Raw genomic sequence first — 18,805 nt, forward strand, 5'->3', positions numbered from 1 at the left:
CCGTTAAGAATATCATATACAATATCATATCTGTCTAGTGAATGATATAGCCCATCTACATAAATGAAATGTCTACATTGGATTCATTGCCACTATTGCCATTACATGGCCCCACTGGTGTCGGCTAAGCATTAGTCTATGAATACAGAAACTGGAATAAATAACCAGGTAAATTGGTTTTCATACGAACAGGATGGGCTAAATTCCGTGTGAACAATTTCTTCCGCTCCGCTAGGTGTCGCGCTGTTGCCTCATGCCCAGGTTCAGGTTCCCTTTCACCATTGGAAATATCTAGCTGACTAAATAGCAGCACTTGACCGGCTTGGTTTTGTTGTGACTTGTGATCGAGTAGACGGCGTTGCAACAAGTCTAACCCTAATATTACGGACAATATATCAAGTAGCTTTAAGCGACCGACTATTTCCTTTAAAATATGGGTGAGTTGTGCTATTTTTTTGTTTTGCCAGTTTTAAGTATAAGGGAAATTTTCACCCCATTCCAAGTTTAGCTGTCGAATACTACGGAGGGTGCAGTTGACTAGGAACTACAGAAGCTGGTTGATATTCTTAGACAATTCAGCCGGAAAAATGTTAGATACCTAGTAGACTAGCTAATTATATTATGTTTGTCGTAGCTAGCTGGCTAGGACTTTTGTTCCCAAGAGCTCAGAAAGGGATGCAAGCTAGTTTAACGTTAGAGTAAGTTCGTGTCATTCGCTAGTTCGCTGCGGGTGTGCTGTGTGAAGTCACTCTTAGCTAACGTTACGCAAAGTGGGCTTTGTACGTTAGTTAACGTTAATACTTGATTGCGATTCCGAGATACGTGTTATTCACAGTAACACGTATATTGGGATACATTTTCAGTTATTTAGTGCACGGGTGTCAGGAAAACCTCTGCTGTATTTCCAGTCGGACCCATTTGAAAGCACACTGTCACTGACGTGGCCTAAACGGCTAGCAAGCTATAGCTAATTAGCTAAGTTCAACTAGCTTTCTATCTAGCTAGCCAGCCACAATGTACCAGCCACAATGTCTTTTGCTGCCGGCTGATGATTCTGCGCTTATAATTGGTCTTGTTATGTTTACATTTTTCAAGCAATAAACTTTTGTAATTTAAAAATGTTCAATATGTAATAGCTACTGTCCTTGTTACAGCAAGGATCTGTACGGCCATGGGTATGTGGGTATGCAGTATTAGTGTTAGTTGGCTACAATGTAGTGCATGAAAGTGAAATACCCTACTTTCCTAAATGGCTTGCCTAATATACTCTCATCCCGTCTCTCTAGCTGTCAACACGGGCACCTCCCTCGTCCTCTCCAGCCTGTTGTCAGTACTGGTGTTTGCGGGCATGCAGATGTTCAGTCGACAGCTGGGTTCCTCTGAGTGGTTGACCATCCTGGGCGGGTTCCTGGGCTCTGTCCTGTTTATCTGTTCCTTGACTGTATCCTTCATTGAACCTGATGCACCAGACCCCTATTGACTCTTTTGTCTATTTGTGCTTATCACATTCAACCTGCACAGATTAGCCTACTTGGAGGCTACTCAGGTGGGCCTGTAGCGTAGTGGTTAAGGTAAATGACTGGGACATACAAGGTTGGTGGTTCTAATCTTGGTGTAGCCACAATAAGATCCGCACAGCCGTTGGGCCCTTGAGCAAGGCCTTTAACCCTGCATTGCTCCAGGGCAGGATTGTATCCTGCTTAGTCTAATAAACTGTATGTCGCTCTGGATAAGAGCATCTGCCAAATGCCAATAATGTAATGTAATGTAATACTCACTAAAATTAGTTTGTGTCATGAAGTAGAGTGGTCCATGTGTTCCCTGAGCAAATGGCTTGGCTGTTTCTTTTTCCTCCTGTTTTTCTCTCTGTTTGTACCTTAACCTACTGCAAGGCCTACAACAATCTGGAGAACCTTATTTTTGGGAAGGGGTTCCAGGCCAAAATCTTCCCAGAAAGTGAGTGTGTACTGCAGGCCATGAGCACATACGTTTCGCTGTTTGACATCATTTCTATCTTAGTTGTGTAAATATAACCTAATGCAACAACAAGACCAAAAGGACATTTCATTTTCACAGTGATATTAGAGGCTCAGTCTCAGTGTGTTTAGAAGTGAGATGTTTAAATCCAGACAAAAATACGTTTACACTTCTGCAGTTCAGAAGCTTTACTTTTTGCCTGAAATGTAACTGGACTGCACAGGATATGACTCATTTGGTAAACTTGACAGTGTGTCCTTAGAAGAAGGAAGTATGCTTGCAATCTTCCCAATTTGAGTATCATATTATATCAGTTTGTTTTTGTCCAATGGCCAGTGTTTCATTGTACCATTTTAATGTACATAATTTGTCCTTGTATCTCCCTTCCCACTGGGAGGAAGTTGATACAAAGCTTGAGCTTCAGTCAGTACAGGGGAAAACCCCTGTGCAGTCAGCTTCATGATATTTTTTTGATGGGCTGAATAGCCTAAAAAGGGACACGTGATCTTCTGTACGAGTGTGTCGTATTCTTAGTCACTTACATTTGAACACTTTTAATAGACAGCATTTTTTCCCTCCCTTTTTCTCAGTTGCGATGTGCCTGTTTATTTCTCTCTTTGCCTCTGGACTGGTGCACCGCGTCTGTGTCACAACCTGGTGAGTATTCTAAAGGCCAGTTTATAGTCCATCGACAGTGTCGCTCGACTGAAACCGCAAAACGTTCTATCTTTGCCCAACATAGACTGTGGTTGTTGTCCTGAGCAAAAATATATGAATGCACTCCAGTTCAAATCTATGTCTTCAGATTTTTTAAATTTTTAACAGGTAATATAATAATTCTCAGGTTAGCGTAGTGGTCTCCAAACTTGGCCCCCCTTCCTGTCTTCAAAGTTTTTTTTCTTCTGTGTTAACTTGCTGTATGCAATGTTGTTTGCTTTGCATGTTAAATGCACATTTGTAAGTGGTTAAAAGCAACTGGTGAATGACTAAATTATAAATTAGACTAATCACAAAATACAGTGATTTAAAATGTCACACTACCTTTCAGTACCAAAATTCAGTAGTGAAAGTGATGACCTCTCACCTCTGCAATCTTTTGTCTCTCCAGTTTGATCTTCTCTCTCTTCGCTCTGTACTATATAAATAAAGTCTCAGCTGCTCTCTATCAAGCTTCGGTTCCTGCAGCAACTCCAGCCAAAACAGCCAGCAAGGGAAAGAGGAAGAACTAAGGTCCACCAGCCAATGCAATCTCCACAGCAGTCACCCTTGTCCAATCACAGAGAAACCTATACAGCAAAGTGGAGCATCCACAATGACCTTTTTTTTTTTTTTTTTTTTAACATTCCATAAATCACTTGTTCATCCACTCTGTTTAACTGCAGTGCTCCCAGTCTTCTACTTTACATACAGTTCCTTCATGACAATATGGTCTGTCCATGGAAATGTGATTAAATGGGTTTGATATAAAAATGTGGGGAAAATATTGTGTTTATTGAATTGAGTAAAATGCAAAAGAGAAGACAACTTATTACATTACATTATTGGCATTTGGCAGACGCTCTTATCCAGAGCGATGTACAGTTGATTAGACTAAGCAGGAGACAATCCTCCCCTGGAGCAGTGCAGGGTTAAGGGCCTTGCTCAAGGGCCCAACGGCTGTGCGGATCTTATTGTGGCTACACCGGGATTAGAACCGCCGACCTTGCGTGTCCCAGTCATTTACCTTAACCACTACGCCTTATATATTTTGTAGATGACTGTAGGAGGGAGTAGTACCATATATTACTATACCTAGGAAAACCAAAGGACAGTTTTTGAACATTATCTATTAGCAGCATTAAATGGTAAATGGTTGGAATTCATATAGCACCTTTATCCAAAGCGCTGTACAATTGCTGCTTCTCATACGCCCATTCATACACGCACTCACACACCAACATTGGCTGCCATGCAAGGTACCAACCAGCTTGTCAGGAGCATTTAGGGGTTAGGGGTCTTGCTCAGGGACACTTTGACACACCCAGAGTGAACCGGCAACCCTCTGACTGCTAGACCATTGCTCTTACCACCTGAGCCAACAGGAATTCATGGGCATTAAGGGCTTTGATCCCAGGAATTTCTGATTGCAGCTATATTTTATTTTTCTGGTATTAAAGACTAGAGTTCTCCTGGTCAAGACAGGTTTCAGTGTTCAGAATATTTTTCTAGATGCCCATTAAAATCAGTGTAGTGGTTAAGGTAAATGGCTGGGACACGCAAGTTCGGTGGTTCTAATCCCAGTGTAGCCACTATAAGATCGGCACAGCCGTTGGGCCCTTGAGCAAGGCCCTTAACCCTGCATTACTCCATGGGAGGATTGTGTGTGGGGTATTTTTTGTTTTTAGAGCTCTGCAAAGCTCTTCATATTCAAGTTGTAGCCAATATGCAGACCCAAGAAACATAGTTGTACCTACTGTCCTGTTTCTGTGTGTGCGTGTGTGTGCGTGCAGACACATTTGCCATGCATTTTTTCTGAATTACATCACTGGAAAAGTGATGTAACAGCTCCAGCTGGAACTAGCGATATCTCGGTTGTTCTACATTTTGTCTGATACTGCTCTAGCACACTGGAACAAGGCACTTGCCTGGGGTGTTTTCTGTAGACAGAATGCCTGTGGGAGGACAGGACACCATGGGATATTAAACATACTGCACATAGTTAAACTCTCCAGTGCCTCCCCCAGTACACACATGAACTGAACATGATATATCCTCTGACCAGCAGTTTACAAGGGGTCGGTCAAAGTTTGTTTCCAATCAAGGCTTATCTCCAGAAGCATATCTAATATGCCAGCCATACACAGCCATATAATATTCGCTATAATATATATGGGTTTTGTGCCAGTGCTGTCCATTGTTCTTTGCACCATAAATAAGCATAGCTCCTCTGGAACACACAGGAAGCTGTAAATGTTGTACTTGACTTTTTCTCAAGTGGAGGGAAAACGGTTACTTCTGCTTAATAATTGCTCTATCTACAATTTCTCTGCAGGTCAGGCATAATCATTAAGGTGTGTCAATGTCTGAACAATAATCTGGTACAGCATAAAATTATTGTAATGACATTATATGGACACCACTTTGATTTGATAGCTTTTAGCTAAATGACCTTATCAAACACAATATACTTCATTTTTTATGTTGTTTTTCACTGAAGTAACTGAAGTAATCATGTTTCAGTTCCAAAAACAATGCTGAATGTTTTTAAATAAACGCACATTGTCTTGTCCATTCCCACAACCTCTTCAGTTGATTTGACATTTTATTGGTCACATTTTACAATATGGTTCATGAATTGGCATTAAGTAATAAACAAACTAATTAATGATGGACAAATACATTAAGCACGAAGTTAACTTTTCATTAGTTCATGCATTTGTTAACAACACAATGTAATGTATTTATTACATGATATTTATACATTAGCAAACCATAGCAAATACTCAGTGAGCACTTTATTAGGTGTTTATTAAACTTGTTTTTTAGACTTATTGGTCTTCTGCTGCTGTTGCCTACCCACTGAAGAGGTTTGACACATTGTGTGTTCAGAGATGCTCTTCTGCATACCATTGTTGTAATGTTTGGATATTTGTATTACTGTCACCTTCCTGTCAGCTGTGACCAGTCTGGCCCTTCTCCTCTGACCTCTCTCATTAACAAAGTTTTTTGCCAGCAGAACTTCTGCTCACTGGATGTTTTTTTGTTTTTTTGCACTATTCTCTGCAAAATCTATAGACTGTTGTGCATGAAAATCCCAGGAGATCAGCAGTTTCCGCGATACTCAAACCACCCTGTGTGGCACCAACAATCATTCCAGGGTCAAAGTCACTTAGATCACATTTCTTCCCCATTCTGTATGCTTTTTGCATTTAGCTGCTGATTGGCTGATAAAGTGCTCAGTGAGTGTACATTAATTTTCATTCCAATATGAATAGCCAATAACTCTTGTGGTTGTTAACATGAATTAATGATGCACAAATACATGAGCAGAGCTGTACAGATGAACTTCTCAGTAGTAGTTGGTTAACTACATTTCATGGAACCTTATTGTGAAGTATTACCAGTTCATTTGTACTCAGGTTTGGTGCACCTCCTCTCTCCCAACACACATACACACAGTGAAATCTGAGACCCTTATCCCATCCTCGCCTCTCATGGCGCAATACCTACTGAAATAAATGTAGTTCCTTCCTCGACACTCCCTTTTTCCTCCTACGTTGGCAAACAGAGCAACCATTTTTAGGGTGTGAAGCACAGTAGCAGCTAATGTAATTTCAGCTGTGTTAAAAAACGATTCAAAAATGACATTACAACTACTAAAATATTGACATTAACAATACTTTCACACATGTAACAAAAAGTCAGTATAGCCAAAACAGAAAACATTTTACAAAGGAACATCTTTTGTCAGCCTACTACTTTCTGACAGTGGTAGCCATCATGTGTAGAAGAACGTTGCAATTAAAATAATTATGCCTTTGGACTGGAAACACGTAGCAATTTCACTGATCCCTTGGACTTTGAATTTGATAGTTTTTTTAAATAGTTTTTCGATAGTTTTTCTTGGTATATCAGATTTTTACGCAATACATAGTTTTGCAATTCGCTCTCATTTCCCGTCGCTATGCCTTTCCTTTCTGTGGAACATTTCAACTTTACATGAACTTTCATTGGGCAGACACCCGGAGACTGTGCGACGCACATTTCAACATGTATCATATCCTAGCATGGAGCTAGATATTTATAAAGATCTGATTTCTTTACCAAGTGTACATTACCGGGGTTAACAGGCTTGGCTATGCAGGTAAAATTCATTGGACAGTCAAACAGGAGCACTGCCCAACCTGAAAGCAGAACTAAAGCCGCAAATCATTTTTTTTAGACACACGCTGTGAAATCACAATGTTCACGCACACGGGAAACTGGGCGGCGCCCGCATATAAATTCTCGGTCAAAGCGATTCTCTGGTCCTGCGTTTTTCATCTGCTTCCACCTACAGTTGTCTGGTAAGTACAGTTCAATTGGTCTTGTGTATTAGGTAGCATATGCCTGTAACTTTAAGAATGAAAGAACCGTGGTTAATAGTTTTGAATACGTTTGAACCTGATGAATTACAGTGCGTAGCCTACGTAGCGTGTAGTTTAGATAAAGTAGTTCCCTTGCCTCTAGCACAAAACTTTTAGGCAGAATTGGCACCAACTATGACTAAGGCGTAACCTTCCCGTTAGTTAGCGGGTCTGAACGAATATATATGTTTTTACCAATATAGTTTTGTAGCTTTCTTTGCGTTTTTCATATATACGTGTTTGTTTGTTAAACGCGTTAAATGAATGTTCAAGTAGATTGGTTATAGTCTATTTTTTCAATAAATCCTTCTGTTTTTATGCCAACTAGGCCTACGCGCAGTCATTCCAAGTTTTCGTTTGGGTGCGATATATTCTTCAATAATGTTTTATTTAATCTCATCCGTTCTTCTGTATAGGTCCTTTTTGTTATTATTATTTTGCATTATTCGATTGAAGTGACGCTACATTTGCTTTTTTCAGTTAACTTCCTATATTCACTAAGACTAGTAGAATCACATTTTTATTGGATCGTCCTAGGGTGTTGGCCTTGGGCGAGTGAAAAGTTTTATGATGCTACCTGTGTTTGAGTTGATCAGCTGTGCTCGTCTTTTTACATTAATGGCATTTGGCAGACGCTCTTATCCAGAGCGACGTACAACAAAGTGATCGTCTTTGGTATATTTGAACAGGCTAGGCTAATTTCCCCCATTTAAACATGAACCTAATGTCCTAGCCGTCCCGCCCAACTCACAACTGCACATTTCATCCATCATCCCTCAGACCATGCATGCCCCACCCTGTGCAGAGGGAGAGGGGACGTGTGCTACAGCGCACAGAGAAAGTGGAGCGATAGCTGCAAGGGGAGTGGCTGGGAAGCGATCTTTAATCATGAGGCAGTGCGAAAGAATGTTCTGAAGCAGCAAAGACCAAGCTTCCTTTGGAGTTGCATTGTTGGCGAATATTTTGCAATCTGAACTCTAGTGTTAACCTGCTGTACATTTCTGACCCTCTCTCCCTCTTGTTGCTGTGTATATATATATATATATATATATATATATATATATATATATATATATATATATATATATAGTATAGTAATGTATTTGTTTTTATTTACAGTCACAGTAAACAATTCAAATGTATATCTTATGTTTAAATGTTTTACTGTAGAATCTCTCCCACGCAGAATACTCGATGTGTTTCTCTCAGGCTGTTGCAGTGAGTGTGTTGCAGTGGGTTGTACAATGATTATGGCTCTTATTTCAGCACTTGTGCCAATCCGACACAGAAACCATGCCTTCAGACCTGGAATCTTCCATGCAGTCCCTGATCACAGTGTTTCACAAATATGCATCCAAGGATGGCGACCAGTACTTCCTCAGCCGTTCCCAGTTCAGGACCCTGGCGGAGTCTGAACTGGCTAACTTTCTCAAAGTAGGGTGCTTTTTATTTGCTCCTTCCATCCCTCCGTCAATTTAGTTTAGATGGCTTTATTGATATGACAAGGATACATTACTATTGTCATGGCATAGGCTGCAATTTAAATGAATGCCTATTAACCAATCGAGAATTGAACTGAAGTAATACCATAAGCCACGGACTTGGGTTTGTTGCTCACGATTGTTTTCTCTCACACTCTTACACTTCCGTTCTGCCTCTCCCAATGTCTATCTCCATTTCTTTGTGTCCTCAGAGCCAGAAGGATCCCTGTGCAGTAGACACGATCATGAACAGCCTGGACAGCAACAGAGATGGTCGGGTGGACTTCAATGAGTATGTGTCCCTGGTGGTGGGACTCTCCGTTGCCTGTGAGCAGTGCTTCCAGATGCACCTGAAGCAGAATAAGCCCTCTGCCGCAGCTAAAAAGTGAAGTAGGATGGGTGGAAAAAGCGCATCCACATTGTAGGAAACCAAATAAACGTTGACTGTCCTCAGACTCTTCAGCCACATTTGCTTTTTTGTGTCTCTGAATCTGCCACTATCCATGTTTCTGTGGTAGGGGTGTAGAGCAATTGAATTGCATATACACTGTCATTCTCCAAGGACGTCCATAATGTTCTTTCATATTTTATTGAGAAAAGTATCATGGTAAAAGAAAAATGGTGTTTAATGGTGCATTCATGGCATCTGCGACAGATGCATCACTCCTGAGCATCAAAGCTGAACGTTGCGGTTTTTGGGTGACACCCATTATTCCAAGCATGCGTGAACATGGGGTGGTCATAGTGCTGCTTATTTCATCGCCCTTTTATCTGAGTTCTCTCCGACACAAGCAACGAACACACCATAAGAACAACTACAATCTTGTTAAAATACAGAGGTAGCAATATTGGTTGGAATGAGAACCTGCATACACAGTGTGGCCCCAGGACCGATTTCATAAGGGGTCAACACTACAAAAATCTTAAAATCTACTTTCCTTTAATTTATTTGCGAAATGCAAAAAGATTGCCAATGACATGAGTGACCCCATTCCAGATTTGTCAATTGGGTAAGCAATTTCATTTATATTCACTATTTTTGCATGAAGTGAGAAAATGAGGAAAGAAAATACTGTGCTTATACAATCAGTGAGCACTATATTAGGTATTCACAATTTTTTGCAATCAGTTTTCAAAACCTTAGACAAGAATCAAAAGAGTCAGCACTTGTAACACAGCCTGTCTGCCTGTTCAAATCCTTGCATTGTGCATTCATATCTTTGAAGAATTCTTCAAATTCCAAAATCATTGGTTCAATAACTAATTTTTCATGAAATATTATAGGTCTAAACAACATTTGTTTAGATCACCTACACACAAGATGCCTATAGCTCCACTGTTTAGTTGCTTTTACAATACAGTTTTTTACAATCTAAATTCAGAACCTTGAAGTTGTTTCTTGAAGACACAATACTGAAAACATAATCAAAATGTACATTTTGCAAAACTCCAAACACTTTTTTCAGTTGCTTGGATGCAATATGTATAAACCAGATATAATTTCTTAGCTGAACCAAATCACTTGTTCACATTGACACAATGTAACAATCAAAGTATTGGCATTTCAAAATGAAATGCATTACATATGAAACGCCTCTTTTCATGCATTACAATTCATCTATCTATGAATTCAACTACTCAAAATGACAAACATTATTCCTAAAGCATAGTTTTATGGTAACTTTTACTTTACTTTATTGGCATTTGGCAGACGCTCTTATCCAGAGCGACGTACAGTTGATTAGACTAAGCAGGAGACAATCCTCCCCTGGAGCAATGCAGGGTTAAGGGCCCAACGGCTGTGAGGATCTTATTGTGGCTACACCGGGATTAGAACCACCAACCTTGCATGTCCCAGTCATTTACCTTATCCGCTACGCTACAGGCCGCCCTGTAACTGTAACAATATTCCACATTTAGATCATTAATCTTTTAAAGAAATCTGTTGACACCAATTACTTGGAACATGAACCAATTTTACCTCATTATCGTTGGATGTAATACTACATTAGCATCCTTTACCACACGCTCCCTTTTTTAACACGCACACCCCAGTTTGTACTTTTGTGCTGGCAGCCTAGGATGTTCTCTTATGTCCACTCTTGCTATAGAGTACTCTGAGCATGCCTGATCATCCCTGCAATCATCTGCTGATATATCTAGGCATCCGGCATCCATCCTCTATGTTGAATGGCACCACAAATCTGGGCTCCTCTCCTTCCCCCCATCATCCAACCGTTTGTTTTCTTCTTTTACCAACTTTTGCGTTTCTTTATACTAAACCAGGTGTGATTGTTCTATTCAATATCCAATTCACATTTAGAACCACAATCAACTTCAATCAAACTTAAGACTTAAATTTCTTTCTATAACTATTATGAAAACTTTCTTTAGAGTTTGTATGCATCTAATGTTTCTTTTTATTTTTCTGAATGGTATGAAAAACAAAAACCAGTTCCGCCTTTCTAAAGAGAGAGGTCAGAGGAGAATGAGACTGGCATGCTCCTGTTGTTCATTTTGGAGCTTTCCTCTGCCCCCTGGTAGACGTTGAATCCTTAGAGGAACAAAATACAGTTACATATTAGGGACTGGAGGCATACAGTTACTGTAATACATGGTAAAATCATTTACACTGTGCAGTAGGAGAAGCCCTTATACAATATCCTACTTGTTGGTTTCTCGAAAAATCCAGACAATGGATGCCACTGTGTCCCGGGTGAGATTTGGCTGTACTACAGAACTGAAAAAAGGTTGATAGCAATTGTAAAAAACTGTAAAGGGCAGATTCAATCTTAAGAGATTGCTGAAATTTTAAGCCAATATGATGCACACTAGTTCTGATCTGTACAGTAGAAGAATTTAGAAAATTCAATATGTTTCATGTTAGAGTGGTCTTGGAATGTAAAAACATTTCTGTCTCTCCAATCTGCCTGCATTACATTTTTTTTACAGAAGGCAGAAAAACAGAAAGGTTGCCAGGCAACGCGGAATGGGAAATTATGTAAGTCTGCATTGGACATAATTTCTTTCTTACAAGGTAAAAAAAAAAAAAAAAAAACTGCAGTACTCAACCATATCGCTAGATGTCAGGAAAATTGCTGCTAGATGTCTTCTTTTTTTTTATAAATAAATAAAATGTATCCTACGGGCCCAAATTTGGTCAGGGGCGGTACTGTCGAAGGCTACTACTTTAGAGATGTCGAACAGCCAGATTTACCTTTGAAAAAGATCTGCACGTGCACGAATCAGTAAAATGGTCTGAATTGTATAATGTGCTACACATTTGTTTTAAAACTGAATTGTTTTATTCACTTATGGAGTAACAGCTGAAATCACCAGGGTTTTCATTCCATAGAGTATGGAAATGGTCATTGTAATTTAAAATATAGATGAATTGAGACCATGGTTTAAAATTGCATCAAAATGATGGAATTTGAATTAATCTTTGTTTTTTGCAGATGTTTAAAAAAAATCCCTGAGACCATGGGCTATTTTAAAAAACATTACAAAGCATCTCCTGGGATTTACATGCACAACAGTCTCTAGAGTTTGCAGAGAATGGTGTGAAAGACAAAAAAACATCCAGTGAGCTGCAGTTCTGCAGGGAAAAAAGCATGGTTAAGGAGAGAGGTCAGAGGAGAAGGGCCAGACTGGTCTAAGCTGACAGAAAGGTGACAATAACACAAATAACCACACATTACAACAGTGGTATGCAGAAGATTGGACACACAACATATCAAACCTCTAGGTAGGTGTCCAGCAGATGTCTTAAGAAGTCTAAAAAACAAGTCTAATAAATACCTAACAAAGTGCTCACTGAGTTTATATGCATTGTTAAATACAGTATGTATTGCCTACTGTATAGACTGTATGTCCATATATTAGATTTCTGTATGAGTAATGTGTCCTCATTTATGTACAAGACTGGCTTTTGCCAATGTTCTACAATACACAACACAAAGAATGCTCAGGCCATCTGTGGGCTGTATTGTAATGTTCCACCTGACTTATGCAACATCTGAGCATACGGCAAACGCCTCTCAGCTACACTCTGCGTTTTCGCACGTTGTCCATTGAATAAAAAACCACTTCAGGGTGGTTAACGGTGCGCGGCTTGATAACCACCCCTGTTGTGTCATACGTTGCTGTTTATGCACGGCACACATGGTTTACATAAGCGGTAGCAGGCTAATTTGTTAACAGCCGCAGCTTCTTTATAGTTAAGAGTTTCTGCGTTCATGTGCAGCTATCGAGTTATGTGCCATGAAGATTGAACAGCTGATTTGCATTAGGGTTGCATTTTACGCATAAGAAGAGTGTATAGCTTGCACTCGCAGTCAGTTCCTGCAATCTTGTGTTTTTTGACGCTTCCAGTATTTTCTTGGCCTAATGCATGAGTGCAACAGCTCAAACATGAAACCTGACTGGTACGTCCCTCGCTGAAATCATTGCAGTGGTATCAGAAGTGGTTCTTCACATTGAACAAAAGACTTCCATGCCTGCACAAGAAACGACCTGAGGGGATGAGCAAGCAAAAAACAGCAGCAGCATAGATAGCCACCCCACAGCAAGAAAGGATTAGTCGAGCCAAGCTGTTAGCTTTGAGGATGCTAGCGGAGTCCCCGGCAGAATTGCAGAAAGCCTGGGGAACCCTCCATTGGCTCCAGTGGGGCATACCCCCATTGATTTGAACTGGCCTAGCATGATGTCAGCTCCGGCCAGGGTGGTAGCGGTACCAATGCAGGACTTCCAGTGCTGGCAGTGTGGAAATAAATGTAATCCAACAGGCTCTCTCTGTTTCTGTGTAGACTACAGGTGGTCAAATGCAGTAAAAAAGACTCTTACACTACTTGGTTCTGTTCGCTTGATCTGCGTAGTGACTATTGGCAGGTTCCCCCTCATAGCCGCTGCATATGCCAAGACAGCCGTTGCAAAATACAAGAGTGAGAGGCAGTTCTGTGGGTGTAAACACCTTGTTAATGAGACAGGTCAGAGGACAATGGCCAGATTGGTTCAACCTGACAGCAAGGTGACAGTAATTCATCCATGCGTCACAACAGTGGTATGCAGAAGTGTTGTAACACTGGCTGCAACACACATTTACATGTTTCTTTGTTTGTCTACTACCTTTTAGTAAAAATGTGTACTCTAAAACCATGTGGAATAGATTCAAGTAACTTACGTTTTTTTGCTTATTTGTGGATGGGGCATGTTTCTTAGATATCAAAGTTCTCTAAGAACAGTACACATCCCATCTTTTCTCTAAAACACAGAACTGAAATAAAGATGGTAAGTGTGTGGTAAATGGTGATTATGTAACAGTCCAACCCTCTGGAAGGGGATCATTTGAAAATAAATATGTCCTTCTAAGTGTGGTGACTCAAACTTCCCGTTTTAGCTCTGCTTTGGCATACTTAAAGGGGACACAGCTACACTACATCAACAATAACTAGGTGAGTGCTCACACACGATTATCTTTATCGTGAGAGATAGATAGAAAGGTTATCTCAGGCAAGCCACTCAGTTACTTCCATGCTGCTGAATTCACAAATGCTTCCCAATGTCACGTTTCAGGTCTGTTTTGCCATGTTTTATGTTTATTCATTTTGTCTTAGTCTCGTATTGTCTTATCATGTATTATGTTAGTCTAGGTTCGTCATGTTGTTTAGTTTGTTTCTTGTTACGATTTATTTTCTTGTCATGTCTAGTTATGTTTAGTTACGATTATATTACCTCGTTATGTTGAGTGGTTATCATCTCAGTTTCATTTTGTGTTATGTTTTGATTTATGTTTATTGTTACATAGACTGGTTACCGTTTAAACATACACTTTTACATGTCTTTCCGCAAACCTTGCGTTCCGCCTTTTCTCTCTCTTTCTGTCATTCACACCCTAATTGTTTCCATTTGTCTATTTACTAAAACTACTAACGCTAGATCAGGATTGGGTAGAACTAACAAACTAATCAGGTGTTCATGTTACCTTACGTTTCTCGTGCATGTCATTTACTAATTTACTAATGCTAGGGCAGGATAGGTTTATTACTAACGATTACTAATTACCTTGTTAAACTTGTCATCTATCGCACCTGTTTTTCATTTCCTTGCTGCTCTCTAAACTAATTGTCTACACCTGCATTTATATCCCAGTCGCGCTACTGTTCTCCGCGAAATTGTCTGCCTCTTGTTTACAACGCAACGCTTGAGCATTATTTACAGTTTGATTCACGTTACGATCCAAGCCTGTTTTACCGACCATTGTTTATTGATTTCTGTTTCGTTGACCATCGTTTGTGTTTTGACCTCGTCTTCGCCTACCGTTTTTGTACCTTTGCCTCGCTGATTGTTTCATGGTTTCGACTTCCGCATCGCCCTCGACTACGACCCTGCCTGCCGTCCGCCTGTACTTCTGCCCCGCTGACAGCTCTCCTGCTACCGGACCTTCCTGCACGTCTACCGACTACGAGATTGCCTCTTCCCTCGGCACCGTGCTTTTAGTTTGTTTGTTTGTTCGTGTAGCCAGTGGGACTTTAGGACCCAGGGGCGAATAGTAAGGGCTTAAATGACGAGGTGTGCATAGGGGCAGGATTCTTGCGTCGTCAGTCAGCTGCTTAGCATGTTTATGAATGTTATGTTTATCATGTTTATGAAAATGATGCAACTTGTGTTTGGGCAGTGTGCAGTACCAAGGGTGGGCTGTGCTATTGTAAGCAACCATTGAGAGCAGTGTGCAATATCAAGGCTGGGGCAAGGGGAGGACAATTGTCTAACTGATCATCTTGGCATTTCATGTTTACTTGCTACTACATTACTTATTCTAAATCTTAATTGGCTTTGCTTGGGTTCTCATTTAGTGGGCAGGGCTCGATTCGCAATGTGTTACGGGGACCACCTGTGTGGTGTAATTACGATTGGTGTGTTTTGACCAAACCTTATGGTTAACCTGGTGTCACCTTGGTTGCGGTGCTTGGGGTGTTGAGTCACTGGGAAGCCCTGTACTTATTGTGGATCAAAAGTGGGTTGCCTGTCAATATTGTGCATTGGGGTGCTGCCCAACATTATTTATTGGAATCTTGCATATAAACTTGTGTTGAGAACTCATGTATGTACCCCCTAATGCACTGCTGTAAGTAAAGGTTGGTCCTTTACACATTTTAATTGCTCTGAATGAATGGTATAAATAAAGTGTTACTGTGTTGCTTTTGATGCATCAGCCTCCAATCCTTTCATTCATTTGAATAACCCTAGCGCGGGGAGGGATCTTTAGTGTAGAGTATCAGTGGGTTCTCCCATCCCTGTTAAATGGATGGGAGTGGGTTGTCGCTAAAGGCCACATTCGGATGGATCTACGTGTATGGACTTTGCTTGTTTTGACTACGCCCCTGGGATTCGTCCCAAATAAAGCCCTGACGGGACTATGTAACCATTGTTTCTGAGTCGTGCATTTTGGGTCCAACCCCCACGCACCCGTCTCACCCAAGGCGTTTTTGGGTGGGCTATTGCATCACGGTGATTCGCTGCATAAATGCTTTAAAAGGCCTTTCCACAAATTTTCAGCACTCACTTGGGAACTGAAATCCAAATTGTTTCTTTGCTCTGCTGACTACATTACACCCACAGGTGAGTGTGAGACATTTCTGTCTGCTGGGATAGGGGGAATGGGAGATTGTGTTGCTTTTTTTAAAGGACATTAAGAATCTTAAAACGGGAGAGTTTGTTTATTGCTGAGCATGCTGTTATGTTGATACCAAGCTTTGCTATTTCCTTTGCAATTCTACCATGTCTTACGGTGAAATCCTTGAATCAACCACCCTCATAACAGCTGTGTTAAAAGTGGATGGAATTATGCAAAACGTATCTATATAAGTTGATCTGTATATTAATAGATCTTGTGTAAACTTTATATTGTGTAGCGTGATTCTCTTGTGTAAACGGGAATAACTTTGGTTGAGCCGTGGAGTTATTCTCAGTTGTTTGTTGCAGCCAGCAGTACACCCTCTCCAGCATGCACATCCCATTTAAGGCAACAGCTCTGACCAGAAATTCACAATGAATATATTTTCTACCTCTTGCAGTATATCACTCTCAGAAATAAAGGTACAATAGAAGTATGTATTTGTTCTTTGAGGAACAAATTTGCCAAATGCACCATGCAAGGTACAATACGGTACAAATTAATTATTAATCCAATTGCAACGGGTACAATTTTATGTACCTATAGGATACCACCCCAGCAACAAGCTTTTGTACCTTTTTTGGCACACTTTGTAAAAAAAATTTTTTGTGAGTATAGATCCAAATATGCAGTGCATGTTTCCATCTCTGCACACGCCTCCTTTAGACTGATGCAAACATGCTAGATCACGTACAACTATGTGTGTGCTTCTTTGTACATGTTTGTGTTTATTGGCAGTCCATCTGTAGATACTTAAACTGTTAACTGTGTATTCTCCACCCCTCCCCTGGCTCACAGAGATGACCTACCTGGAGGCGGTAATGACTTCCATAATTGATCTCTTTGCGGACTACTCCTCGACGGGCAAAAAGGGGCAGCTCTCATCTGGTGAGCTGAAGAAGTGCCTGGAGAAGGAGCTGAACTTTCCTGCGCTCAAGGTGAGACACACCTCCGCTGGGAGGAAGGGCGAGGTGGTGGCACGATCTGTGCCCTAACATGCTGAACGATGAATGACACGCTGTACAGTTAGGGATTAGTGAAGGTGCATAGAGGAAGCTTTGGAGTCTGTGCTAAAAGCACAGATCAGCTCCGGAACAGTGGATAAAGGACTCGGTTGAGTGCCTAAGGGTGAAGCAGTGGGTGTGTCTGTACTTTTAGAATTTCACATTTAAATATATTTATGTTGTCGGAAATGCAAATTTACAGCAAGGACACTCCTGACTGTTCTCTCCCAGTATTGATTCTCATCCTCTCTACTAAAGGGTGTGTTAAACACAGAAGATGTGGAAGCGATAATGACAGACCTGGACAAGAATCATGATAATCAGCTAAATTTCCGGGAGTTCTGCGAGTTTGTGATAAAGCTGACCCGGCTCTACAGAAACGCCAAGAAGGAAGACAAGAAGGAAGACAAGTAAGCACAAGAGGAAAGAGTGGACAAGAGGCCAGTCTGGTGCATTAAAGAAAGCCAGCTAAGATGGCCATTTATCCTGATGTGTGGTCACACAGTGAATTAGCATAAAATGTCAAAACAAATCTTATTGGCTCAAATAAAATATGATTAATTAATCATTAGGCATGGAGCCTTTTCAGTGTGTTGTGTTTCCCAGTGTCCTCGCCTCAGCTTCCGTTCATTTCCTAAGAGCTTTGCCCAATGGCCCACAACAATGAAGATAGTTATTTCTGCAAACAATAGCACAAACAGAAGTACAGCACATTTAGCGAGGTAACTACTTTTCTGCAAACAATATTGATAGGCAAATTGAATTAAATGTTTCTTTCAGTTGACAAATCCAAATTTCAGTCTCTGTCTCGCACACTGTCATGTTACCCTGGATTAACATCGCCCTCTGGTGGGATACAGTTGCATGTTTAACGTGCTTCCTGGATTTTCGTCCAATCTCTAAACCTTGGTACGGGCCTCGATACAGGGAATTTAACAATCGTACAATTCACTTGCCCCTCAGTCAAAGCCTTACATTTCCTGATCTTCCAGGTATTCCTGGATCTACAGTTGATCCCAGATGTGGGAAACTTCCCTTCATAGATAAAATGCAAGAGTCACCTGATAAGCAATTTATCAATTATCAATACCATATTAAGATTTAGGTAATATTTACTCAACATATTATGGTTGGATGGATCATTTCACATATGATGACATACATAAAGAGTAGTTGCACAGATGTGTTTGAGAGAAACTATTCAACAGAAAACAATCTATTCTGATCAGCAAGACTTATGCGATTGATAATTGGGCTAATTGTAGACAATTGTACTTAGTCATTTTCATTAATAGTGGAAGAGAGTGGAATCATTGAACAAAATCAGAATAAAAAAAATACAATTACAAGATAATTTCACTGCTTTTTTTTCAGTTGCAAACAAGCATTTTTTAATACTTCTTAGTTTACTTTTTCTGAACTTTTCACACAGTTGGCACAAGAGCATTGTATGTGGACCAAACTGTGAATGATCTTTTAATTGCTTTGACAAACAAAACAAAGGGCTACTTCCCTGACATCCCCTGACCATCTCCACCTCCCCTTCCTCCTCTTTTCACTGCT

The 18,805-nt window shown here is 40.5% G+C and overlaps 3 protein-coding genes across 3 annotated transcripts; all 3 read left to right on the forward strand.

Annotated features, from left to right (window-relative positions):
- Nucleotides 1-274: 274 nt before the first annotated feature.
- On the forward strand, nucleotides 275-3,447 carry krtcap2 (keratinocyte associated protein 2). Its single transcript, XM_061260240.1, has 5 exons — nucleotides 275-437; nucleotides 1,287-1,441; nucleotides 1,893-1,956; nucleotides 2,568-2,634; nucleotides 3,086-3,447. The coding sequence occupies exons 1-5, from the start codon at nucleotides 434-436 to the stop codon at nucleotides 3,204-3,206; spliced, it is 411 nt and encodes a 136-aa protein (XP_061116224.1). The 5' UTR covers nucleotides 275-433; the 3' UTR covers nucleotides 3,207-3,447.
- A 3,432-nt stretch (nucleotides 3,448-6,879) lies between these two features.
- s100a10b (S100 calcium binding protein A10b) lies at nucleotides 6,880-9,018 on the forward strand. The gene is made up of 3 exons (XM_061252588.1): nucleotides 6,880-7,022; nucleotides 8,349-8,516; nucleotides 8,776-9,018. Exons 2-3 carry the CDS (start codon nucleotides 8,376-8,378, stop codon nucleotides 8,950-8,952), a joined length of 318 nt encoding a protein of 105 aa, XP_061108572.1. The 5' UTR covers nucleotides 6,880-7,022; nucleotides 8,349-8,375; the 3' UTR covers nucleotides 8,953-9,018.
- A 7,102-nt stretch (nucleotides 9,019-16,120) lies between these two features.
- On the forward strand, nucleotides 16,121-17,810 carry LOC133108372 (protein S100-Z-like). The gene is made up of 3 exons (XM_061217871.1): nucleotides 16,121-16,183; nucleotides 17,037-17,176; nucleotides 17,501-17,810. The coding sequence occupies exons 2-3, from the start codon at nucleotides 17,039-17,041 to the stop codon at nucleotides 17,654-17,656; spliced, it is 294 nt and encodes a 97-aa protein (XP_061073855.1). The 5' UTR covers nucleotides 16,121-16,183; nucleotides 17,037-17,038; the 3' UTR covers nucleotides 17,657-17,810.
- Nucleotides 17,811-18,805: the final 995 nt, after the last annotated feature.

Source organism: Conger conger, chromosome 1 (genome assembly GCF_963514075.1).
Source record: "Conger conger chromosome 1, fConCon1.1, whole genome shotgun sequence".
Classification (NCBI taxonomy): domain Eukaryota; kingdom Metazoa; phylum Chordata; class Actinopteri; order Anguilliformes; family Congridae; genus Conger; species Conger conger.